Raw genomic sequence first — 27252 nt, 5'->3', positions numbered from 1 at the left:
CCCCTTACCCCAAGATAAGGGCTGCTGGCGCCTATGGGTCTCCTCGGACTTGTGTCACCTCTGGAGTTGGCACAAGTCAGAGGAGAGTGGAGCGACTAGTCGCTCTGTTTTCCCCAGGAACGGGGGTTTGGATCTGGCATAACTGCCGGATCCCAGCCCCGCCTCCTGCTCTCTGCCTTCCCACCCCCGGGGCCGCCCACTGCCTGCCCTCCCCCCACCCAGGAACGCCTACCTCCCGCCTCCCCCACGCCTACCTTTTCCGCTTGCATCAGCCCACCTGGGCCGACGCAGGCTTAAGTCAGCCTCCACATGCTGGCGCTTCTTGGAGCACTGCCCTGGCTTCCTCTCAAGGAGGCGCAACCATGCTTTACGGCACATTTTTTACCTCCTAGGCTGGCGCAAGGGACTGCGCAAGGGCGCAGTTAGGATTATGCCCTAAATGGGTGAAGAGCTAGTCAGTATCAAGATGGGTTATAGCCTGAGAAGAATCCCTGTGAATGTTACTGTGAAGCTCAGAATAACCGTTCCTTTCCTAATAGATATCCTTAGTTACTAGGCATTCCCACATACATTTCCATATTCCAAATATATTTCCATTTTCATGTACAGGCGTGAACTGCTTAACTACCATTTGCTTAATAATGGACTGCATATATGATGGTGGTCAAAGCACAATAAAGATGCTCTTAATAAGGCGTGGCCAGGAGTGCCTTTGCCTACCTTCGGCTGGTGCTCCAGCTGCGGCTGTACCTATCTCAGGCGGATCTGGCCACGGTGGTCCATGCCATAGTGACATCAAGATTAGATTATTGTAATGCGCTCTATGTGGGGCTGCTCCTGAAGACGGTCCGGAAGCTACAACTAGTGCAGAATGCGGCGGCTCAGGTAGTTGCTGGGGGTCGGAGGTTTGACTCTGTCACACCGCTACTCCGGCGGCTGCACTGGCTGCCCATTTGTTTCCGGGCTGAATTCAAGGTGCTAGTTATGACCTTTAAATCCCTAAACAGCTTGGGACCAGCATATGTGAGAGACCGCCTTCTTCTGTATAATCCGGTCCGTTCTCTAAGGTCATCAGAAGGGGCCCTGTTGGTTGTGACGTCATTGAGGGTGGTGAAGGGAATGGCAGCCAGAAACAGGGCCTTTTCGGTGGTGGCACCTGCACTATGGAGTTCCCTCCCCTTTGAACTGAGAGCAGCTTCCTCATTATTAACGTTCCGGCGGGGCCTGAAGACTTTGTTATTCAGGAAAGCCTTCGAGGTACTATAAGGGCTGTTTTTATAAATTTATAAAGTATGTCTTTTACTGTCTACTTTTAATCTACTGCTATGTATTTTATCTTGTTTTAATTGTTTTTAAGTGTTTTGTATTTTTAATGTTTATCTGTTTCCTTGTTTCCTTGTATTTTAACTTCATTGTTAGCAGCCTTGGGTGCCCATTGGGGAGAAAGGCGGAATACAAATCTAATAAATAAATAAATAATAAGGCAATCACATCTCCCATAGCCTGCAGCAGAGTATCTGTTTACACAACAGAGAGGCTCTTAATGCAAAGAAGAGGCAATCTATCTTCAGTAGCTTGTGCAGCCAGCTAGTGTGTGGCTTTGCCAGGCAAACAAACACAATGCTTTGAGTGTGTTTATGCAACAAAGGCAATAGATTGGACTGAATGTTCACTTAATGACCTAATCGCATAACAACAGGGATTGGAGACTGTATGTCCATTGTTAAGTGTACTGCTAGGCCCTTCAAGATACACTGCTTCTGTGGGGTTGCAATGTTCACCTGAGCACAAGTGCAGTTTGTGCAAACTCCAGGCCAAGACATTTGAGTACATCTGGTTGAAAATCCAAATGGTGCCTGCCTTGTTCTTGCGTAACAATTAGTTTTTTTATCCATTAATGGCATCCAAAATCTGCCCTTCTGAGAAAGTTAACTACACTGCTCAATTTTTAGATTGTGAGCCTTTTTGGGAGCCATTTAGTTATTTGATTTTTCTCTGTAAACCGCTTTGTGAACTTTTAGTTGAAAAGCGGTATATAAACACTGTTAATAATAATAATAATAATAATAATAATAATAATAATAATAATAATAATAATAGTGATATCCCTGCGAATATTTTTGGGAATCTCTCTTTCCATTTAATGTCATATTTGTAGCCAAAATCTTGAGCCTATCAAAAAGTGTTCTCAGAACTACTGAACCTACTTCATACTGGTCCATCTAGGACAGTATCATCTACACTGGATGATGAGTGCCTTTTAGATGGGTGTCTTCCCCAGTATAACACATCCAGGGTCTCACAGACCGATCTTACATTCCCCTAGCTCACTTGACATTCCCAGTGTCTTAACACTCCCAGGGCGCAATCCTAAGTGTGCCCTGGGCCGATGCAAGACCCAGGGCACATTTAGGATTTGAGCTCTGCTGCCATATCCTGATGCCTGTCCCAGCCCGGGAGACCCAACGTTGGTTTCCTTGATTTTGCACTCAATCATGAATACCCATTGGGGCCACTTGGGTCTTACATGGGGTAAGGTTGCGTAAGCTTCCTTACCCCCAGGAGACCTGATGCGGCTTCCCAGCCTGATGGATGCAGCAGTCGCCATTTTGGCACCGCTGCAGCCCTGGACGCTGGGAAGCATTGGATTGGGCTGTACTTCATTCCATCATGGAACTGCCCATGATCTTAACCTGTTCTTTGCACCCCTCCGTACCAGGGGCTACAATACTGAATCTGGAACATTCTGTAAGCCAAGACACTGAATTATAGCCCCTACAACTGAATAATTCAGTTGTCAGAATTGAGAGAGGGAGAGTGTGTATATGTTTAATGTACAGTATATGAGCCAGCATGAAGGCCAATATAAACATTTACAGTTATAGGGAGGGTTCAGAATAATAATGCTTTGAATGAAACTTTCTGATTCTAAGGCATATCCAATACACCATAAAGAGATTTCAGCTGTCAAGGACAACAAAGAATCTTGTAATACTTTAGAGACAAACCAATTTATTTGAACATAAGCTTTTGTGACTACAATCCACTTCATCAGATACATGCATCAGCTGTCAAGAAAGTTCACCACCATATCCTTGCTTTCCTTGCCTTCCTGAAAACTAATTCAATGAGTCAGTTTAACCTTAAATGAGGTCTCATTTCTCAATCGAGGAGCCATTTGAGATTTGTCATTTTATGTGCCAATTCAGAATAGAAATTAGTCTCTTGAGGAGCCTTCTCTTTCTTACATAACCCAGCAGAAAGGAATGACCGGATAAGAAACAGAAAGAAACATCTTCTATTAATGTTGATAAATTGAAAAATGCTACTAACAAATGGGACAATAAATCAGATAACTATGTCCAAACTTAGCAGTTTTATTTATGTTAAAGAAGGAAAATGTTGCTCAAAATGGGCAGTGGTGTACAAATGGGGGGCCAAGGGCCTCAGGTGCCAAGCTGCAGGGCGTGACAGAGGCCAACTCCCCATTTTTAAAATCTTGGTATTTTTGAATACTTCCATCATTTATATATCAGTTGATGTGTGTAATTCATGCAGAATGCAATGAACTAAACCGCACTGAAATATCTCTGTTCTATCAAACGTTATAGGCGAAAAAAACCAAAAACAGAAAAACGCAACTGCCTTATGTAACAAAAAGTGGATTACACTGGGAATCCCATAACAAAAGGTGTATATTGTGACAAAAAGTGTATTACAATGGGATTACCACTGGGAATAAATAGCTTGTTGCAAGCATTTCAGAAAACCAAAAACTATTCCAGAAAACTATTACTGAAAATATTCTATCATGGGGGGGGCGGGGTTCCAAAAATTTATGGGCCCCAGGTGCCAATTGACCTTCATATGCCACTGAAAACAGGTCTACATTTATCAGGGATATAAGCCACATCCGTCATCCAACTTACTACAGGTCCTTAAACTATAAAGAATTAAGCTTTAAGGTCCATTAATGTCATTTTAGGTTGCAACACTATACACACTTCCCTGAGAGTAAGCCCCACTGTACTCAGTGGTGCCTACTTCTAATTACTTTGGACATTTTTATCCTTGAGGACAGAGTGTTTCTGTTTGGAAAAAGTGCCGTAAATCACTCTGGATACTTGGAACGGAGCGAGACACAAATCTAGCAAACAAACAAACTCCAATTCTCAATGTTTCATGAAGAGGCTACTTTTTGACAGCCTAATCCTATGGGCTTCCACCGGCAGAGGAACTCATGTTCCATTGCCGGCCGCTGCTAAAATAGCACCAGAAAACGGTTTCTAGCACCGTGCTAGAAACCGGCAGGAAGGATGGCGCCTTACTACCCATGTCGTTGGCTCTCCCACCACCCGCCGGAGCATGTGAGTCAGTGGGAGAGGTGGGAGGGGCAAGGAGAAGAAGAAACGGAGGCAGAGAGGGGGCAGAACCAGGCAGAACCACGTGTGGAGGGGGTGTGGTGGGGTGGTAGAAGGACTGAATCCAGTGGCAATGGCATGCACCAGATGCTATCCCTCATTTTTGCTGCCCTCTTTCCAGCGTCCCTAGGGCTTGCATCACCCAGTGCGGGAGGCCAGCACATCACCCCTATGATAGACCCATGCAGTGGGCAGGGCAACGCTATGGGTAGTGGAAATGGTGTTGCACTCTTGCCCCATCCACACTGGTTTTTAGGCTATAACTTTTGATAGAATAGAGATATATCAATGCTGTTGGCTTCATTGCATTCTGCATGAAATTGCACATCGAATGATATATAACATGACTGATGACTGTATTGTATGAATATACCAATATTTTCATAATTTTGTCAGTAGTGGTGTCACCCCCTGCGTGTGTCACCTGGTGCGGCCCGCAACCCTCTAGTGACACCACTGCTTCTTTCTCTCCTTGAACTTGCACTAGCGAAATCGCTAGTGCAGGTCCAAGGGAACCCATTGTAAGTAGGGAAGCTAGCAGGGGTGTAAGGGGATTTAAAACCCCTTTTGCCTCTGAAGCCTCCTGCCCCCCCCCCTGCCCCATTGGTTACAGCACACTCGTTTTTGGCGTGGCTGCATCAGCGCAGGGTGGGGGAAAGGGTAGGATTGGACTCTGAGAACCAGACTGACCTTTTCTTGCATGATGATGATGATGGTGGTGGTGGTGGCTAAAGTGTTAGATCCTGACCAATGTGCAATTTAATGGTTGTCATAGCAGAACCAAATATTTTGCTAGCTTATGATGCTAATAAATTAAAACCTGGGCATGAAAGAACCAGACTGACTGATGAAATGAAAGGGGGAAAAAAGTTAAACCTTCTCTAGGGCATCTATGTCGACATGTCCAGTTGATTAAGTGGCCTCTCGGCATGAACCAGTTGAGTGTTTCAACAATCAGGGTTGGGTAAGGACAACAGCAAACAAGAATGAATTCAATTTGTGATATTGCTAAGGCCAGCAGTGAAAGCAGACATTTACATGCCTAGGCAGAGAGTATGGCAACAGCTGAGGAATCCCACAGTGACAATGTAATGATTGATATTTTTTAAACCAGCAGAGCAAACGGAAGAACAAAAACTACCTATCGGTCCAAAAAAATAGTGCAGACCCAAAGAGTGAGAGTGAATGTTCTGTTTCCAAACCAAACTGGAAAACTCCCTAGGACAGGAAAACCGAGGTTATGTCACTTCAAATTCCTCAGCCCTAACGGATTTCCTCCAGAGCAAAAGTCTATAAACACCTGGCTAGTAATCCATTTGGGCATAAAAATGGACTGGGTGGCTTTGGCTTGGATCATTAGCTGTGGGCACTGGGCTTGTTGCCGCAGTTCTGGGTTTCTTGGATTAATGATGTACCACTAATGACGTCGTCCGTAATGCTGATCATCTTTATTGATGGTGGTCAGGAACAGGAGTCCCAAGCCTGGAGGGACCCCTTCTTGATGATAGTAATGAGGGAGATCTGGGTTCATGCCCCACTCGGCCATGAAGCTCACTAACAGTCCAATCCTAACTAATGGGCAGCCCAATCCTATCTTGTGCTGGAATAGGTAGGCCGGTGGGCCTGCACAATATCCAGTGCAAGTTTGGGGCTTGGCCCTAGGGAAGGAGAACCTCTCCCCCTTACCCCGGGAAGAACCACAGCAGCCCTAATGGATCTACTCGGATCTGCACCACCTAAATTGATGGTGCAAATCCAAACAGCCTAGGACTTCCCCAGGCCACCCTGGAATGGAGCTAGGATCCAGCATAAGTGCCAGATCCTCGCCCCGCCTCCCGGTCCCACCCACTTACCCCCAGGAACGCTTGCAGCCTGTTGGAGGAAATAAAAATAGTTTTCTCTTTGGGGGGGAGCAGAGTAGCTTAAGCAGTGAACCCCCCCCCCCTTTGGGTATCACCCCAGGGAACCTCCCTCACCCGGCTGACTGCTAATCAATAAAAAGACAAAGAGGCAATGGCTTGTTAAAGTTGCAAAAAAGAAGTTATTTACTTACAGTTCCACTGAGTGTATATTTACAGCATCTGATTAGGATCAGAGGTTCAGCTAACACTTAGAGATAGCAAGGCCCTGGAGCCGCCTCACCCTGCATGCTCAAGATGGCCTAGGCATCAGAGCCCTGGTGTGCGCAACTTAACAGGTCGGTGGTCAGAGGACGAGAGCAAGTGCTCAGAGGAGAAGGGAAGGATAAAGGGTTATGGCCACATCCCTAACCCAACAAGGATCACAAGGATCACAGTGAGAACAGGTAAAAAGGTCAGGGTCACTGGGCCATAACTTGACCCCTTCTGGACAACATCCCACCCCCTCTGGACAGCAGATGGAGTTGCACCAACTCCAAGACAGCCCACCCTCCCCCCACCACAAAACGCCTCCCTCCTTCCCCCTCCCCACTCTCCCCAGACCCCCCCCCAACCCCTGTGCTGGCCGAGCTCAGCCGAAGCAACTAACCCGTCCCCAGGGCCTGCGTTGGAGCAGAGAGACCAGTGCATATCCATACTCTGGTCTTTCTCCCCTTATGTTAGCACGAAAGTGCTTTATGGCACTTTCGTGATAATGATGGGCTGGTGACTTACTTCTAATAGGATACATAGGATTGGGCTCAGAGAGAGAGAAAGAGAGCTGGTTGAGTTGTGAAAAACTCAACCGGCAACGAAGCTGGATTAGAATTGCTGCCAAATTCTAGAAAGCCCCATAAATTGGTGGCAAATTTTCAGCCATGACCTGGACTTACCAGAATCTAGTGGGTTCTGTTGCGGTCCAAGGAAGCACCAGGCCCTGCCACACAGAGGCATCCTGGGATGCACAAGTGCTGAGGTCTGCATCTCTGTGGTGTGGTCATTATATGCCACGTCTGAGCTCATGCCCAGTGAGGCCTACTGGGCTTCTGAACCCTCTAGAACTGCCAAAATCCAGTAAATTCACCACTAGAACTGGAGCTTTTCGATTTTGAAATGGAGTCTGGGATGGGGATTTCAATGGAAACCCCATTTTAATATGGAAAGCTCTGGACCACAGAACTCTTGCTAGATCCACTTGTGGACAGGGCAATTTCCACCCTTTCACCCTGTTCCACTTTGCTGAGACAGGAGGTAAGGAGTGGTAAAGCTGGGCTCATTCATTTAATGGCAACTCTGCCTATGTCTAGGTGTAATAGATGTGGTTGTGGATTTCCACTGACTGTTACAGCTGCTCTTCCCCACATATGGCAAATGTTCTCAAGATGAAGCATGCCCAGTAGTATCTGCACTGAAAACTTTGGGGATTGATGTCCACGTAGTAGGAAACTCTTGCTGTCAGAGTTGATGACAGCAACCCTTTGAAATGGGTGACTCGGACCTTAGTGCAATGCAAAAAAATTGGCTCCTCTAGCATAATTATTCCTCCATGATATGGGTAGAGCTGGTCTGTTCTCACATGCCTGCCTCCTTGCTGATGTTTTGTTCACTTCCCTGAACTCTAAAAGCAATCCCCTTTCTAGCAAGGTGAGCAAAACCTTGCTGTGTCGTTTTAAGTGCTTCCCACAATTCTTAGGCCCAGTCCAGCCAAAGTTAAGAACTTAAGACCCATTAACTTAATATGAGCTAAGCAGATGCCTAACTCCCAGCAGAATCAATGGGACTTAGGACCCAATCCCATCCTATTTCCCAGTGCAGATGCAACCATGCAAATGGGGTGTGTGCGCTGGAGCCTGCATTGTGGGGGACAGTCATTGCGCAAGGTAAGAGAATGCTTGTTCCCTTACCTTGGGGCTGCATTGTGGCTGCATCAGTGCCGGAAAGTTGGACAGGACTGAAAGGCTGAATTCTTATGCTAGTTGACTGAGCAGTAGGCCCCACTGAACACAGTGTAATCTACTTCTGAGTAAACTTGCATAGGATTGCACTTAAAGTGTTTGATTAGATTGTGTTTTCTCTTTTTAATAAGACAGGATGTGTACTTGCAAGGGCTGACCCAAACCATAGGGGCATAGTCTATGAAACTGAACCATGAATCCCCCATGTATTCCCCATTTATCCCCTATTTTCACAATTTTTCAGGGCCAGGGTATGGTGACTTCTTTTTCTTGAGAGGTTGAATCTGCAGGCAGAATGTGTACCACCTCCAGCAAGTGTTTACCTTATCCCCAATACCTGGGACTCAGGTAGCAGTGGCAATGTTCCATTCTGAGCTTTCTTCCAGCCCTAACCAGCTGCAGCTTCAAGAATGTTTTTCTTGAAAACCTTCTGCTCTGTCCTACACTGCTCTGGGCCAGGGTATCTCAGAGACCGCCTACTCCCATACAATCTGGCCCGTCCTCTTAGGTCATCAGAGAAGGCCTTTTTACAAGTGCCGCAGCCTAGGGAGGTACGTGGGGCAGCGGCAAGAAATAAGGCCTTCTCAGTAGTGGCACCAACACTATGGAATTCCCTTCCCCTTGACTTAAGAACTGCTCCCTCTCTTGAAACTTTTCAGCGAGGCCTGAAGACCCTTCTGTTTAGACAAGCCTTCTGAGTTCCTGGCCTTTTTAACATCTCTTAATATTTTTTTAACATCTGTTCACAGGCCTGATCCTTTTTGAATTTGCTGCTCTATGCTCTTATCTGACTAGTTTTTATCTGACTACTGTTTTACAATACGTTACAATATGTTATTTTTTATCTGTTTTAAACTATGTTTTTAATGTGTTTTAACCTTGTTTTGTAAGCTACCTCGAGTCTCTTCGGGGAGAAAGGCGGGGTAAAAATAAAGTATAATAATAATAATAATAATAATAATAATAATAATAATAATAATAATAATAATGTTTTTGTAGGGGAAAATAGTTCTTCTCCTAGTATTAATGACAATTGAATAGGCTCATAGCCAGAGCACAACTGCTAATAGCTTGGCTATGTGACAATGGGCGCAAACCTAACCAACTTTTGAGCACTGACTTAGCCACAATGCAGCCCCAAGGTAAGGTAACAAACATGCCCTTACCTTGAGGAGGCCCCCTTGATCGCCTCCCACTGCAAGATGCAGTGCATGCCACATTGGCACAGCTATGTCAGTGCTAGAAAGTTGTTTAGGATTGTGCCCAATGCCACTTAGGGCAAACAAAGCTAGTTCAGAGTGAAGGCAATGCTAATTCAGGAACCACTGTCCTGTCTGAATTAGCCTTCGGTGAGGTCAAACCACCGTAGCTGTTTGGTTGCATAATAAGCTCGCTGTTACTTGAAGGAAGAAAGGCAGTTTTTTTCACATAGGAAACAGAGTTGAAGCTGCAGCAAGCTGGCATGAGCAAGATAGTCTTTGGAAGTCTTTCAGGACATCCTTCCGTGAAAGCCCCTGTTTCATATTGAAAATGTTGTCTGGAGAAACTTGGCTCAGCCCTATAATGCAAACGCTTCTGGGGGCCCAATCCTATTCAGCTTTCCAGCATTAATGCAGCCATGCCAATGGGGCATGCACTGCATCCTATAGTGGGGGGGTGAAGGAGACACAGAGGCCTCCTCAAGGTTAGGGAACCTTGGTTCCCTTACCTCTGGGCTGCACTGCGGCTGCAAAAGCACCGGAAAGTTGGATCGGGTTGGGCCCCAAGAGATTTCTTTTGGAAGCTGCTTGTCGAGTTACCCAAAGACAAAATAAATCTCCCTTTCCCACAGACAGCACATTCCTTTACAATTTTTACGAGGGACTTTGTTCTGATAAAAGATCTTTGTGTCTGATCTCATTAGCGTGTTCTGTACCAGCCGGAAGAAAAAAGTGCTAAAAGGAATTAATGCAAATGCCAGTTGACTTTGGCTCACAAGCTAACGTGATGTTCGGTTTCTTTCCAAGGACAGCTTAAGAACCCTTCAGGTCACCAGGCATATTTATAAGCCATTTAATTTTTTAACTCCTGATTTTCAAGAAGGAGCACGCTTATAGATTACATTTGCACCCCACTGTTCCTTCACATGGCTCAGGGCTGCATAGTTAGGGGATACCCCATGTTATCCTCACAGCTCTCCATGGTAGACTATGCTGAGAGATTGTGAGGAACCTAAGGGTCCAATCCTATCCAACTTTCCAGGGCCAATGCAGCTGCAATGCAGCCCCAAGTTACGCAAACAAAGGTTCCCTTACCGTAATGAGGCCTCCATGAACCCCCAACCCTCAGGATGCAGCGTGCAGTGGCATGGCTGCATCAGCACTGAAAACTTGGATAGGATTGAGCCCTAAGGCAGCAGTTTTCAACCACTGTGCCATGGTAAATGGCCCGCAGGTGTGCTACGGGAGTGTGGGGGAGGGTCATTTATTAGTAAGGCCACTGGGAATTCGAGCCCCCTGCTGGCAGTGTGGTGTCAAAAAACTAATGGTGTGCCTTGTCAAAATTAGTGCCTTGACAGTGTGCCATGAGATGAAAAAGATTGAAAATCACTGACCAAAGGGCATCCAGTGAACTCTGTGGCTGAACTGGGATTTGGATCCAAGTCATCAGTTCACATCCAGTACTCTCTCTATTGCACCACACTGGCATATGACCTTGCCAAAAATTGTATGATCTTGCCAAAAACTGCTGAGATGTGAAAAATGATATAGATCAGGAAGAGTGACATGTTTGATTGGACCAACTCCTGTATTGTGTGCCATCATGTAGATCAGGGGTCTCTAAACTTTTCGGCCAAAGGGCCGCATCAAATATCTGACATAGTGTTGAGGGCCGGAAAAAAAATTTAATATAAAATTAAAATAAATACATTAGAGATGGAACTTAGATGAATGACTGAAATGAATGAATGAATGAATGAATGGGCTAAATGTCCAGGATTTCTCCAAGCACCAACACAGCCCAAGAAATAAAGCACACACACTTAAATGGATCCCCATTCCCCCATCCCACAAGCACAACTCTGGTTGTGTTTGGTCAACTGGGTCAGAGGCTCTCACGGGATCAGAGGCTGGCTGTAGGCCGGATAGAGGCACTCTGCAGGCTGCATCTGGCCCCCGGGCCAGGGTCTGGAGACCCCTGATGTAGAATAAGAAACAGGGCTATGTTTTGATGACAGAGAAAGCAAAGTCATTTCTAGTCTCAAATTAATAATTTCTCCCTTATACCAATTAATTAGTAGAAGAATTTCAGAAGTGCAAACACCTGAAATACAAAATGATCACACAACTGCATTTGCTTATTACATTTTCATCTTTCTCCAAAAGTTTCAGGATAATAGATATGGGACCTTCACATTTTATATCCTCAGAAGAACTCTCTAAAGGAAGTTAAGCTAAGTTATATCTAGGGAGCTTCAGGACTGGGTGAAGATTTGAACTCAGGTCTTGCAAACCCTGTCTCATTATGAACAATGTGGGGTATCCGCCCGAGATTGGAAAAGTATGCCTTATGAAAAACAGAATGCATATGATTGTGTTGTTGTTATTCTTTATAATACTTGAGCGGGATGGTTTCAAAGTGGGAAAATGGATACTTACAGATGGTTTCAATTGATGCTTGTGGATGAATCATCAGGTAGGTATGTGCAAGCTCTTGGTTTTAGAGGCAGGTTGCCTCTGATTGCCAGATGCAGGGGAGGGCACCGGGACGCAGGTTGTGTCTGTTGTCTTGTGTGCTCCCTGTGAGATACAGGAAGCTGGACTAGATGGGCCTTTGGCCTGATCCAGCAGGGCTCTTCTTATGTTCTTATGTTCTTAGTTTTTCCAGTTAAATAATATTGCATGCAGTTATTAATAGAGAAACCAAATAAATCCTTTCCCTATTCTTAACATGCATATCTTCCGCACGCCTTGTCTATACTAAAAACAATAATTTCAGCATCTGGTACTCAGTTCCAATAGCGCTTCATCTTTTGTGATTTGTGACTATGTGCACTGGCCTTTAACTGTTGAGAGTCAGACCATTGGCCCATCTAGCTTAGAACTGGTTACACAAACTGGCAGTAATTCTTCAGGATTTCAGACAGGGGTCTGTCCTATAGGATTGCATGGTAAATAAGTCTGTTTTCTTTAACAGAGACCAGAAGTCTGATTAAAATCACACAAGCAGAATTTTTGTTTCAACAACCTATAGTATGTACTTACAGTGCAAAACAAGCTAGCAAAAGAGTTTTGGTTCACAAGATAGAGTGTCAACAGCGAAAATTAAAGATTGAAGAAATGTTCTGTTTGTCTGTACACAAATAAAATCCTCCCCATGTGTTTCAGCAAGCAGGCCCCAGTGACTTTCGTTGTAGATTGTTTTCTTTCTTAAATCGTATGCAGGATTTGAGGCGTGCCAGCCTCAGTATAACTGGGATGTTCCTAGGCATTCCTAGGGCATGTCAGGAAACTAGAATTTCCAGGTCAGATGCATTCAGACATCTGAGATTTCTGAGGCAGGGGGGTCTTCTCCTGGAGCAGAGCCCAGCATCAGCCCGTCCCCCAGGTCCGACATTAACTTTTGGACACACACACACACGCACACACAAAAGAACCCATCCTCTCAAACAACTTTTCTGTTGAGCGCATTCCCTGCTCTCCAGAAGCTTCTGGCAAGTTCTAAATGGGAAATTTCTACCTGGAGTTTTGTGCTCCCAGCTAGGTAGAATTTGGGAATGACAATAGCTCAGCCATCAAAATATGGGCAAATGTAGTGTGTGTGGTCCTGACCCAGGTCACTTGAACCTGAAGCATTTGCCTGTAAAAGTGAAAAAGAGTGTTGAGAAAACAGGCTGCAGCTCACAGACAGAATCCAAACTAAAAAGTCATAGATAAAGTGCAATCTGTTTTGTCACACTAGAATTTTGCCCTCTTGCCCAGAAAGATTTTGACATGTGGGAAGGCACGAGGCTTCAAAATATGAACTCCCCTACTTGGTGTCTGGACCCCCTAAATTGAGTCCAGCTCTCCTGGAACTGGACCCAGCTTGGAAGGGGGAACTTGGAGGGGCTTTTCTATGGCTATCCCCTTCCATGCCAGTTCCCCCTTCCCCCTGCCAAAACATGTCCCTTACCTTGGGGCAATAGGTGATGGAAGACTCCCTTCTAGGCAAGAGAGCACATTTCCATGGGTACATCACTTTCATAGGTTCACAACGCTTGTACTTTTCTAAGGTTAGCTCCTATTGAGTTTAAAAGAATTTTGGCACAAACTTTTGTGCACCTTTTGTGCAAAATGCTTTTGTTTTTTTTAATTTCTGAGTAACATATAAGACCTGAAGAACTGACAACGAAAAGTATATTTTTGGTAGGAGTTTCAGCAGGAATAGAGTGTCCTTCCTTCATCTCCAATGAGTTAATTGGAAGAAAAATATTCCATGTTTTTATATGAGAAACACATTCATGGTTTAAAAAAAATAAGCGCCACATGTTCATGATAGCTAAAGAACATTTATTATGTGCTCAAACTGGCACAGACATGGTAACCCCATCCTCTTGGGGCTGGGAATCCCTCTGGACAGGAACAGGAAGGAATCTGAAATTCTTTGGCCTTGCTGTGTGTTCGTAATATAAGATAAAGATGAAGGCAAAGTGGAAGTGGATGCGTTTAAAGGAGAATTTGGATATGCTTCCAGGGACCTCCAAATCCACATGGGAGAATGGAACAATGAAAAGGTTCAGATTATCTCATAATGCAGTAGTTGCAGAGTGAGAAAACAAAAAGAGGAAGAGATGAAAGAGAAAAGATAAGGAGGGAGAACAGAAAGGAAGGCCTGGCTCACATTACAAGCTTCCACAGGTTTGAAGCCTGGTGCCAGTTCAGATCTAAAGACCTTTCCTAGTCAGACAGCAAAACCCCAGTGTGACCAAAGAGATTTCACTCCATGGGAGGGAAGGATGGGCTTTACCTGTGAGAGTGTTGACTCTTGGTATCTACAACTCTAAGGCCATGTATCTTTTCCAGGACCACTGTGGACCAGGTGGATATATCTTTTGGGGACTACAGGCCAGGTAATTTTGAGTAACAGACCAGATCCAGCCTGCAGGCCATAGGTTGCTACCCCTGGTCTAAGAGATACAGAGATGAGGGTGTAAAGATTATAACCAGATAATTCCTGTGAAACACTTGGAAGTGCCAAGCTAATGCTTAGTATGATATAAATCGGCATTAGATGAAACCATTGCAAATAGCATAAGTTAGGGCAGCAATGTATGCTTGCATAACTTTTTGTAGAGAAAAAGCCTATTCAGGTGCAGGCCTTGCCTATTAAACTCATGTTGCAATGCATGTGTTTGCCGTTTAAAGTGTTACAAGACTCCTTGCTGTTGCTGAAAGTGACTGATGCAGCAATACTTATTGAATTATTTAGGAATGTATCCGAATAATGAATGAGTCCCTTTGTAAGTGCATAAAGTTGGCCAGATTCCATATAAGCTCCGGCCACTTACAGCCTGTACTTTTTTGGTTGCCAGATGTTGGTCAGGAGGTCTTAAAACCATCTTGATTAAATATTCTAAGTCATGCCCAAGGTAAATCTCTCCATTCCAGGGAATCCCTCCAGGTAGGAGTGCCGTGATCTCCTTGTGGGCATCTTCTCTCAGTTTGTACTCTTCTGGCCCTACTTTATTGTTTTGAAAATAGATCTGCTTGGCCATGCGGATGGTCAGGATTGCTTTTTATACAGTGCATAACCTCAGGGCACAGTTGTCTTTTGGGGGTCCGCTGCCAAGCAGAGTGTGTCATGCTAGTGTTAACAGTGACACAAACCACTTGGTTTATTGAGGCACGGACTTCAAAGCCTAGCTGAGGCCCATTGTGCTATTGCAGCGAGATTTAATTACAAGGGAAATCTGGAGCTTGGTTTGGGTTAAGATAGAAGCTCCAGACCAAAAATATCCCACTAAATCAAAAGTAGTCCTTGTTTTCTGATGCCAGCTCAGCATGCAGCAAGTGAAGAAAGCAAAAAAGGATTGAAGTCAAGCTTAACCAGCATATTAGTCCAGCAAATACCCATTTAACACCGGTATATTAAGCTATGCAATGTATATGTGCTTTCTGAGAAGAAAGGTTTGGGAATTGTCATAAACAGGGAACTTTGAATTATGATGGCTGTTGAACCTTGACTGTTGAATGGGGGCTCCCTACAGGTGTTGGTAGCTTATCAGGTTTCTGAAACAAGGTTATGTACAGCTCTTATAGCTGGTTTTTAAGACAGGATTAAAGCAGGGCTTCCCCTAGTCCTAGGGAAAAATGGAATGGATGAGCCTGAAGACTGCTTTGTACAGTCTGATGCAGTGAATCACAAAGAAGTGGAATGAAATATCTTCCAAAGTGGCAGACTTGCAACACTCCCTTGCATTTTCATCAGAAAATGCAGAAAAAAGAAATTTTTTTTTCATTTTAATGGAGCAGCGGCATTTTGGTGTTTGTGAGAAAGTGGAAAGTCCAGTGGTCCATTCTGAAATCCGTTCAAGGGACATGTCTAAAAAGGAAACACTTCTCACTGGAATGGAAACTGGACTTCTGACTATAATAGGCTAGGTGGGATAATGTGATGAACAGCCCGATCCTGGGCTTCTGTAGTGGCGCCCAATCCAGAACTGGCCCAATCCAGAACTGCAGTGGTGCCAAAATGGCAACCCATGGGACTGGGATGAGTGGGCACAGATTCGAGGAGACCTGTGTTGGGTCTCCCATGCTGGGAGAGGGAACATGGTATGATGGCATGTTTTTTGTGCTTCTATAGTACTTCTCTCCGGATCCCTTGTAAGTGACTTTCAACAGCCCCCATTCCTGTTTGCCTTGCACCAGCTCTGAAAGCCTGTTGTATGGCAAAGACAAACCATGCAGATGCTTGCATAATATACAGATAAGCACCAACAACTACTAAAATAGAGCACGAACATTTGCAGGATTTTCCTTTTCTTAGTGGACTGTAGAAATCACGATATGAAATCTGAACTGAATGCTGTACACAGATTACGTGTATGGTTTATCCAGGACATGCTTTGACTGATACTGAAAATCAAATGAGATGTGAGGATTTTTTGGCACTCCCTTTGCCCATAAAACACCTTACTGTACTAGGGAGCAGTAAGAAATATCACATATATCCGTGCTTTTCTGTTTCCCATGTGAAAATTACATATTTATTTCTACAGCTAAGGGTCCCGAACATACAGTGATCATGAGACCATTACTGCTGGAGATGTGGGGGGGGGGGGAAGGGGGGGAGAGAGAGAGAGAGAGAGAGAAGAAGAAGAAGAAGAAGAAGAAGCAACAGCTGCACCCAGATGTGCAGGAAGTTCTGTAGTTTAGCCAATTGCGGATAACAATATTCATGTGATGCGCAATTCAGACCAGCCAGGGGCTGCTCAGAAAAGCTGTCTCTGCTTTTGACCGGGAAACATGTGCTTCAACCAGTCATAGTTCATAAAAGGCACTCCGTCTGCAATTGATTCCAAACTGCATTGCAGAACTGCGCATCCACTTTGTGGATACATGTCCTGAATCTGCGATGCCAGTATGCTGGAAAGGGGTTGGCGGAAAGGAGATAAAAGGATAGGTTTTTAGGAACAATGTCTGAATCATGGATTCATTGTTCGTGGCTTTAGGTCACTAAGGGTGCAATCCTAACCTGCACTTAGGCTGGCATAGGTGCCCTGGGAGGGTCACAAACGTGCCGTAAAGCACGTTTGCGCCTCCGTGGGAGGAAGCTTCCGCGCCGACACAAGCAGCGAAGGTAGGTGTGGGTGGGGCATGGAGGAGGTGGGAGGGAGGCATTTCTGGGTGGGGGGAGGGTGGATGATGGGCAGCCCCAGGGGCGCCTATGCGGGGAGCTGGGGGTGGGGCTGGGACCCGGCGGTTATGCTGGATCCCAACCACCTTCCCTGGGGAGAACAGAGCGGCTTCAAGCCGCTCCGCTTTCCTCAGACTCGCGCCACCTCCAGAGATGGCGCAGGTCCGAGGAGAGCCATTGGGGTGAGCAGCCCTTACCCAGAGGTAAGGAGAAGAGCTTCCCCTTGCCTCTGGCTGAGCCGCTGCAGCCAATGAACCTGCATTGGATGCAGCGCAAGCCTCCTGGCTTGCCTGCTCCAGCTCAGGTTTGGATTGCACCCTAATTCTCACACTTTGGATCCCCTTTTGAGTTGCGTGGCGGGGGGTACATAATGTTCCAGGGATAGGATCCTGAAGCAGGTTGTGCTTTTCTCCCTTTCTAGCTAGTCCTCTGTGAATTGAACGCCCCTGACTATCCTTAATGACCCACACTGGATTGTGATGGTGGGCCCATTCCTATCCAACTTTCCAGCCCCGGTGCAGCTCGCAATAAAGCCCTGAGGTGACAGAACAAATGTTTCCTTACTTTGAAGAGGCATCTGTGACTGCCTTCCCACCAAAGGATGCAGCGCACACCCCATTAGCACGGCTGCACTGGCACTGGAAAATTGCATAGGATTGAGCCCAGTGTAGCAAGTGTTACCCTGAACATGCTTGATCTCATCTGATCTTGGAAGCTAAGCAGGGTCAGGCCTGGTTAGTACTTGGATGGGAGACTGCCTGGGAATACCAGGCGCTGTAGGCTTATACCAGGGGTGCTCAATAGGTGGATCGCGACCTACCGGTAGATCGCAAGGCAAAATGAGTAGATCGCGGAGTGCCGACCCCCCCCCTTCAGGTGCCTCTGGGAGGAAACACCGGGAGTAAGGCCCATTGTACTCAATGGGGCTTACTCCCAGGTAAGTGTGGCTAGGATTGCAGCCTCACAGCCTAATCCTAGGCATGTCTACTCAGGAGTAAGTCCTGTTATACTCAGTGGGGCTCAAGGTACACCAACATACATTGTACACATAAATGTTATATGTTATGATGGCGCGAACATTGTAAAAAAAACTCTGGTAGATCTCAGGGCCTTGCTGGGTTTCAAAGTAGCTCTCGAGCCAAAAAAGTGTGAGCACCCCTGGCTTATACCATAGTCTTGCGAGACTGAAGGTTGCCAACCTTGAGCCCAGTGTCAGCCGTCCTTCATCAGCCAATCATCTCAACCTGATTTTGAAAGAAGGGTGCTCAGAAACTGCTGGTGTTGTTCTCATCAAGGCTGGTTCTAGGTTTGAGAAGGCTATTGGCCAAGTCCCCTCTCAGGTGGGCTCCTGCTACATTAGTGGCCCAGTTAAGGTTTGATTTTTCCAGCCACATTCACGCCCCCCCCCCATCCCACACACAATGCAATGGAATGATACTACATTCAGAAAAGAAAAATGGCAGCCAATCCTTCCCGGCGGGAGGGGGAGGGGACTAAGGGCAGGCATGAGGAATTCTCAGCAGTGCGCCCTGCTGGGTAGTAGGGCTCTGGCAGCTGCCTGAGTGTACCATCGGATAATGCTGGGCCTCTTACAATATTTTCCCATGCCTGGTTTTAGGGAGTGCCAGAAAGTTCCTGTTCTATAACTGATTCGTATGAGAATATTGGGAATTGTACTCCAGTTCGTTAATCTTTGAAGACAGAAGCAGGTGCTACACATACAACTGAGTACAGGAATCTCTGCCAAATTAATTTGAGTGAATTTAGAAAGAAGAGTAAATTTAGAAGGGAGTCCAAGTTCAACAAGTTGCAGAAACACTGCTCGAGGATGAAGGACTATCTTTAAGATGCTACTTGATAGATCTTGGCAGGGTTGGGCCGCAACATGGATGACTCTGACTTGAGTCGCAAAAACATGTGCTTTTTGTGACTCATACGGACTGAGGTCACAGGTGTCAAAAATGTGCAAACTCATGTCACGCCTGTCGAGTCACACATGTATAACTCCTGAGTCACTCTGACTTGGGACTCATGGGTTTTACCCTAAAAATGAAAAGACTCGAATCGACTTGAGTCAAGAGTGTGCTTTGTGTGTATTTGCAACTCTGTTTTTTTTTTTGGGAGGGGGGGTCTTCTGCAGCTTGATTCGCTTTTTGAAAAAACTCAGATTTCATTCAAACTGATTCTAAAAATGCCTCTTGACAAGTCACGACGTCCCCTGTTATGACTCATTTGCAACTCAGGTCAAGGGGGCGGAGACTTGGGCCTGACTTGAAACTCAAGAAAGTGACTGCAGCACATCCCTGGTTCTTGGCTATTCATAAGAACTGGGAGTGCTGATGCATAAAACCTATCTGCATGGATCAGCTGTGTTGTGGCAGGAAAGTGCATTTGGTGCAAATGGCACACACTGCATGTGTGCTTGGCAATTGTCCCTTTTTCCATGCTGGATCCTGCATGGATCTGAGCTTCACAGCATTGGCTCATAGGATTGGGCTGCTCACACCCTCAAGTGTGGTAGTCACAGTCCCTTGTCTTTGAACTGCTGTTACATCAAAGCTGCATTTGCTGATGATTCATAAACCAAGGCACAATATCCAGGTCTAGGAAAACTTTACTGCATCACCATGACAATTTTTGCAAGCACTGCAAAGTTAAAGGGATGGCTTCCGAGTTATACAAAATCATATGTAGGATCGCTTTGTATATTTAAACTACATTTTTCCATTGCTTTCCCCCACCCACCCACCCCCAATTTGTTTTTCTGAAGGTAAGCATTTTAACAAGAAAATAAGGGAGGGAGGGAAGAGCAAATGTGGGAGTTTCATTCTCATGTTCCATACCAAGCTTACTGTGGAAGCAAAAGTTTGTCACCACTTACTCTGCAAAACTAAGGGCACAATCCAGAGTCGTCCTTGGGCCAGCGCAAGTCCCTTCCGCTGGCCCAGGAGGATCGCAAACATGCCATAAAGCACGTTTGTGCCTCCTCTAGAATTGGCTGAGCCGGCGCAGGGACACGCACCAGCCTGTGGAGGCTGAATCCTGGTCGACTAGGGGATGGAGCCTTGTCTTCTGGAGTGTGGGGAGGGCAGGTGGAGGGTGGTCCCAGGGGCAGGCCGGCAGGGAATGGGAGGCAGGGGTGGGACCTGGCCTAGTCCTCGTTCCTGAGCAGAACAGAGCAGCTTCAAGCAGCTCCATTCTCCTGGGACTTATGCCACCTTTGCAGGTGGCACAAGTCCAAAGAGCCCGATTGGGGCTGCAGTGGCTTACCTGGGGGTAAAGGGAAGAGTTTCCCCTTACGTCCAGCTGAGCTGATTCTGGCCCTTATCTTGTGTTGGATACGACGCAGGTCTCTTGGCCTGCCTGTTCCAGCGCAAGATAGGATTGCGCTGTAAGTCTGTCAGTTTTGCAGGGGAGAAAAGAGAGTGTAATGATCAGGGGGAAATTTGATCAGGGGAAATTTGATTGGGGAAAATAAAAATGCCTAACCATTGTTGAACATGGCAGCCCCATATGAAAAACATCCTGCTTGATCAGACAGAGGTCCATCAAATCCAGCATTCCTCTTCCTACAGTGGCCAATCAGCTGCTTCCATAAGTGATTCTTCTGATGTTGTACCCTAGCATCTGGAATTGAATGCCACACGCCCCCTGAACATAGAAGACTCATAGAACCATTATGACTTTCCCTCCTTAATTAAAGTGTACAGTCCTCCACACCTGTGGGGGACGTACCCCAGCCCAGTATTCTTGGCAAGGCATAGTCCTGCGCTCTGTTGCCTCTCAGGCTGAAGCTGCGTTTATTGGCATCTCATCTATTCAGGATCTTCGCTGCTCTGTGATTAAAAGCGTGGTTGAAAATGATTGCAAGGGCCACAGCTGGGCTGGTTGGTGCCTGGAATTCATGAACGTGGCCAAATATTGAAAGGACACTATTTGATCTAATTGCTGCAATTTCTAAGAGAGAGAGAGAGAAAAAAAAAACACATCTACAAAAGACCTTTGTTTGTGGCAGAGTTTGCAATCTGGACATCTAATGTTTTATTATTACTTTCCCTAAGCATGTTGAAAGTGATTTTTGCCCATGTTCTGCCAGGATATTTACAGCACAGCCTGAGGTTGTCTTTTTTGACAGTTTCAGCACACTAGCTTTGTTGTGTTGTCAGGTTTCCACGCCCTAGTTCTAAAAGGAAGCCACAGATCCCAAAATAAGTAAAGAAAACAAATGCCCAAAAAACCCGGCGAATACAAGAGTGAGGGATTTGTAGACCTTCTTCAACATGGAGAGCCAATCCCTTTCCCTCTGTCTGTAGCATTTTGAGGACAACACTGTATTTCCAAGGGGTGTAACAAGGCATCACTTTGGAAACACAAACCCATTGCAACTGTTACCCTGCACATGCCTGATCTTGTCTGATCTTGGAAGCTAAGCAGGGTCAGGCCTGGTTAGTACTTGGATGGGAGACCGCCTAGGAATACCAGGTGCTGTAGGCTTATACCATAGTCTTTCGAGACTGAAGGTTGCCAACCAACCAACCAACCTGGCACCAAGGATGGTACTGATGCCCAGGGAGATATTCTCCATGAGGTCTAAGCAGCATTTCGGTACTTCTTATCTTGCTCTCTTACACCAAATTCAGATATCTTCACTGAATGCTGGCATGAGGGCTGAGTTATTGCAGGATACAGTTGGCTGCATGGCAAAAGCGGTCTGATTGTGCTAATTTTCATATTAAAGCAGGCAACTTTGCCACAGCTAGTACTACAAAAGGACAGTTTACTACTCTGGAAAGAATTTATTATAGTGGTTGGGGGAGTTTGGCATCATCACCATAAATCCTTCAGTATGTTACTTAGGTGTTTCATATGAACAACTTCCATTACGTAGTACTCCTTAGCAAATACTATTTATGAGGCAAGTTACATCATGGGCAGAACTACATTACATGCCTGTGGGCGCAATCCTGCCCTTGACTTGGGCCGGCACAAATCCCTCGTGCTGGTGGCCCAGGGGGGTCACAAACATGCCATAAGGCTTCCTCAGGAGGAAGCCAGGCTGCGGAGCGTCATGTGGCCTCCATGCCGGCTTCCTCCCAGTGCCTTTCGTCAGCTTGGATGTGCAAGGACGAAAGGTAGGTGGGAGGCTTTCCTGGGTGGGGGGAGGGCAGGAGGTGGGCAGCCCCATGAGTGGGTGGGTGGGGAGCAGGAGGCGGGGCTGGGATCTGGCAGTTCCGCTCTCCTTGGACTTGTGCCACCTCAATGTTTCCCCTTGCCTCTGGCTGAGCCACTTGTGGCCACAAACATGCGCTGGATATAGCGCAAGCCTCCTGACTTGCCTGTTCCAGCGCAGGATAGGATTGCGCCCTGTGCTGACTTTATGCCATTTTAACTTCCATGACTTTCCCCAAAGAATCTTGGGAAATTAGAAATTTTTGACCTCCTCCCCTCAGAACTACAATCCCAGCAAACCTCTGGGAAGGGAGAATGATTATTAAAATAGCACAAGCCAATAGTGTAGATATATTATAAGCAGTGCTTCTGCACTAAAAATTGAAGGCAGCTGTGATGTCCTGGTGTTCCCAACAAAAGCTGGGAATCCACTGGTTTCTCTAGAGAATCCTGGGAAATGTGGTGTTTGAAGAATTTTGAACTTCCTTTGCAAGGATTTGCCAGCCCATTTGCAATGGCCAAGTCAATGGAGGCTTCAGAATGGAAGACAGTCGTACTTAAACAGAATCATCACATTGCCTAGTTCAGCCAGCAAAGTAAATAACGAAATGTAGTTTCGAGTTCTACAAAACGTTGCCTCAGAAATGCAGTAACTGGTCTTGCTATCCTCCTCTCTAGCAGAGTTTTTTTGCACAGTTCTACCATGTCATATTCTGTTCACAGGCTGCAAGCCCTTTCCTTGCGGGATCATCAAGACCATCTGAGGTGCTTCTCACTGATTTCTTTGAACCTGCTGGCGTCGCTGGAATCACCACAGCTTCTGCTAGCATTAGATTAAGTGGAGGTGCCCAAAGTGCTGGAGCTGTTGGAATCACTGGGACTGTTAGATAGAATCACTGGAATTTCTGGACTCAGAAGAACTATTTGGATCACTGGAGGCACTCAAACTGCTAGAATCAGACCTGTTAGAATAATTAGAGTCACTGGAGTCACTGGAATCATTGGAGCTGCTGGATTCATTGGAGTCACTGGAGCTACTGAAATCACTGGAATCATTGGAGGTACTGGAATCACTGGAATCATTGGAGGTATTGGAATCCCTGGAGCTGCTGGAATCATTGGAGTCACTGGAGCTGCTGGAATCACTGGAATCACTGGAGCTACTGAAATCATTGGAGCCGCTGGAATCACTGGAACCACTGGAATCATTTGAGTAACTGGAGCTGCTGGAATCACTGGAATCATTGGAGGTACTGGAATCACTGGAGCTGCTGGAATCATTGGCGTCACTGGAGTTGCTGGACTCTTTGGAGCTGTCGGAGTCACTGGGACTGTTAGTATCACTGGAGCCACTGGAGTCATTTGGGCTTCTAGAGTCCATTGAGGTACTGGAATGTTTTGATCCTTCATTTGAACTACTTGAACTATCTGGTTCCCCCAGCTGCTGACTGGAGTAGCCCTGGTCCTCTTCCTGCTGGCTAGAATCAAAGCCATCAGCATAACCTGGGTCATCTCCTTGCATGCCTTCATCACTAAAATGATAGTTACCCAAACTGTGATAGTGTTCACTGTGCAACGCATCAACATTTTTCTTTGCCATCAAGCCACTGGTGGCCTGGAATCCCCCGATGTGCTGCCTGTCAGAAAAGACCTCTTCTTCCTGAGCAGTAGAACCTTCTGCTGCTGAAACTGGACCGTGAACAGCATTTTTGTCTCTCAAAGGCTCAATGTCATTTTGTTCCACGTTCCTGCTTTTTAGGATAAGGTCTGCACGATGGTCATTAACAGCCTTCCCTATTGGGAATGTCGCATACGTACCCATGCTTTCCTGTGTACTCTGCTGACTGTTGCCTTTGCCTTGCCTGAGACTGGCACCAGGATGGAGAGGCGGGCTCCCAGTTTCATGTTGATAGGTTTCTCGGAGATTGAGAGCATCGATTGCAGGCACTTCATCAGCAATAACATATCCCTTGGTGAAATTAAGAAATCTTTCTCCTTCCTGGGGGTCCTCATTTCCATTCTGCTGGTTCCTATCCTCGTTAGCAGAGCTGTTCTTTAAGTCTCCTTTACCAGCATAAATGGAATTAATATTGCCCCCATAGCCTCTTTGGAACGGAATTTCACTCCTTTGGATCTGCCATAAAAGAGTGACATCAAACAATATGGTTTAATAAACTTAAAAGGTTACTTGCTCAAAGCAACTGATTGTAGCACAAAAAATGAGTTTAAATTTCATAGCCTCCATTAATGTTCTCATTTTCTCTCATCTCAATAAAGCATATGATGAGCTCTAGTCAGTACATATTCTATCCCCAAACATATTATATATGAGTCCATAGGTTCTATTTGGATCAGCTTATTATCATTGGTTAGGTTCAGAAATCACCAGCTAACCATGGGTTGGCCATCAGGACCCTGTCGGAGCCCCAAGAGCTCCCTCCTAAACCAAGTCACATGTTCCAATTTCCTCCGCCTCCCTGGTTCATAGTGACATTCTTCCAGATCATGCAAACTAGGGCTACAACCAGGACTGTCGCAACCAGACTCACCACACAATGCCACCCTGGGTCTGCTACCTCTACCTCCTTCATTGGTGTGGCCCCTTTAAATAATACCAGGAAATGCACTGAATGTAACAGAACATGGTAGAATGAAAATGATCTGCTTTTCTTTTGCTTTTAGTGGCTTGTATCCCACAACTGCTTGGAGAGTGGCAGCCGCTGTAAACTCGGGGTAAAGGGCAACCCAAATCTATCAGTCTTTCCGCCACCTGCCCTGATGACAGTTGCATCATTTGCTTCATGCAAATGATGGCTAGGTCAGCTCTGGCTACCACAAACCACAGATGGACTGAGAATTGGAAACCCTGGTTTCGAATGAGATTCCGGTTCAGGTTTGGAAACAAACTATGGTTTCCAATATCACATTTTGTCCATTTTTTAATGAAATGGCAAAGTATAGTAACCACCAGGAAAGAAGAAGGGAATTTGAGTATGCAAGAAAGTATGTGTTCCTGAAGATACATCATGGTTTGGACATGAAATCTACACCAGGCCTTTGTCTCCAGGTGTTTTAATGACTTGTGTACCCAAATGCATGAAGGTCATGCATGCAGAACTTTCAAGCATCATCAGTCGCATTTTCTGTCACTAGTCTGGTTTATGCTCCTACCAGCATACTCTTCTAGGAAGCTGATGGTACGGGTTGAGTCTCATTATTCCTGAGGGTTATGCAAGGGAGGGCACCAGGATGAGGTCTCTTGTTATCTGGTGTGCTCCCTGGGGCATTTGGTGGGCCGCTGTGAGATACAGGAAGCTGGACTAGATGGGCCTATGGCCTGATCCAGTGGGGCTGTTCTTATGTTCTTATGAGGGTTCCATTCCCAGAAGTCAGATGGCAAAAATCACACTAAAGCAAATCCATTTAAAAAACAATGTCCTTTTGCTCAGCAATTTAAAAACAGCCTTGCTGACCATTTGTAATGCACACACAGGCAATCAGTCTCTTTCGAGCTGCTTAGAAAGCCTTCACTCAAGGCAGCGACCACTCCCCTCCCTTCCCCAGGAGCCCAGGGAAGGGAAAGAATGGAGGAGGTGATGATGACTTGCATTCTTTCACATGCTCAGGCAAAGCGAGGGGTCGCTTGCCTGGGAGTGAGGCTGTTCTAAGTGCCTGGAGAGAGAATGATTGATGGATTGTCTACTGGCTACCCTCCCCCCCCCCAATGAACGAGGCTATTAAACATCCTTTTTCCTTTGATTTAAAGGGCCCTTCTCATTGCATCGAGATGAAACCGCAGGTGAAAAATCCATGGATAATTAGGTTATCCCTGTACTTTCAAATATTCCAGCAGACATGCCTAGCTAATTAATTTGCTGATTTACAGCAAATGCAATCGCCCACTGATGCTGATTTACTTATTAGGGTTTGATTAAAATCAATGCAAACGTATCATACCTGAAACATTGAGAAGGTGGCTGAAAAACAATCCATAAATACAAATGAATAAAATATTGTGGAATGAAATGATTGTGGCATGCCTCTGTAACAAAGTGCTGGACACATATTGAAATCCACTCAGATGAGTTGTCAGTAGTGTCATGCTGAATCACTGTTTATAGTAGCCATGGCAAAGTATTTATTCAACCACTTCATTGGTTCACCAAGGAAACGTCAAAACCAAGGATGGTGAAAAACATCCCCTCCTCATAATAGTGGTGGATGATACACCCAAAAGATATGTGAAGCATCCCTTAGGCAAGTGTGATGGGAGGAGGTTTTGAGGCTGTCTTTTAATCACATCAAAGAAGCATTGTCTATGGTTTGAAGAAGTTAAGGGCCCAATCCTCGCTAGTGTGTGTGATGCACTGGTGCTAGCCATTGCAAAAGTGCCATAAAGTACTTGACTTAACACAGGGCTTTTCAAACTGGAGCGTCACGACGCCCCAGCCTGTGGGCCCTGGCCTCTGCCCCCTTAAGGGGCGGGGGCAGCCTGGAGGCAGGGAGGAGGCAGCGAGGCAATCCCCAGGATCGCGCTGCTCAGGGGGCTGCAGGGGTTTGGGAGCACTTACCCAAGCCTCCTGCAGCCTCCCCAGGGTGCGGGGAGCCCGGTGCGAACCTTTGTTAGGGCTCCCCACAGCAGTGAAAGTGGAGCAATCACGCCCCGCCTCCGCTAAGGCAAAAGTGGAACATGATCGCTGGCTTCCACCCACCTCCGCTGCCTCCCCCCTGCCCCCGCAAGAACTTACAGTGGCTCAAACTCTCCTGGAGAATTTGAAAACCACTGACCTAACAGCTGCTGGTGCAAGCATAGAGGCCCATGCCAGCCAATGTACACCAGCAGAAGGAGCAGCACACGCTGAACGCAGTGCTGAGCTGAATAGTGCGGGGGTGGGGGAAGAGCAGGGGGAGGGTGGGGAAGGGGTGTAA

The 27252-nt window shown here is 46.1% G+C and overlaps 1 protein-coding gene across 1 annotated transcript; it reads right to left on the bottom strand.

Moving 5' to 3' along the window:
• Positions 1–23157: 23157 nt before the first annotated feature.
• LOC136655699 (dentin sialophosphoprotein-like) lies at positions 23158–24145 on the bottom strand. Its single transcript, XM_066632300.1, is given in 2 exon segments — positions 23158–23212; positions 23214–24145. Coding segments are annotated over 2 exon segments (987 nt in total).
• Between the last annotated feature and the right edge of the window lie 3107 nt (positions 24146–27252).

This window comes from Tiliqua scincoides, chromosome 6, assembly GCF_035046505.1.
Source record: "Tiliqua scincoides isolate rTilSci1 chromosome 6, rTilSci1.hap2, whole genome shotgun sequence".
Classification (NCBI taxonomy): Eukaryota; Metazoa; Chordata; class Lepidosauria; order Squamata; family Scincidae; genus Tiliqua; species Tiliqua scincoides.
The sequence above is the reverse complement of the archived record's forward strand: the minus strand, read 5'-3'. Positions and strand labels throughout refer to the sequence as shown.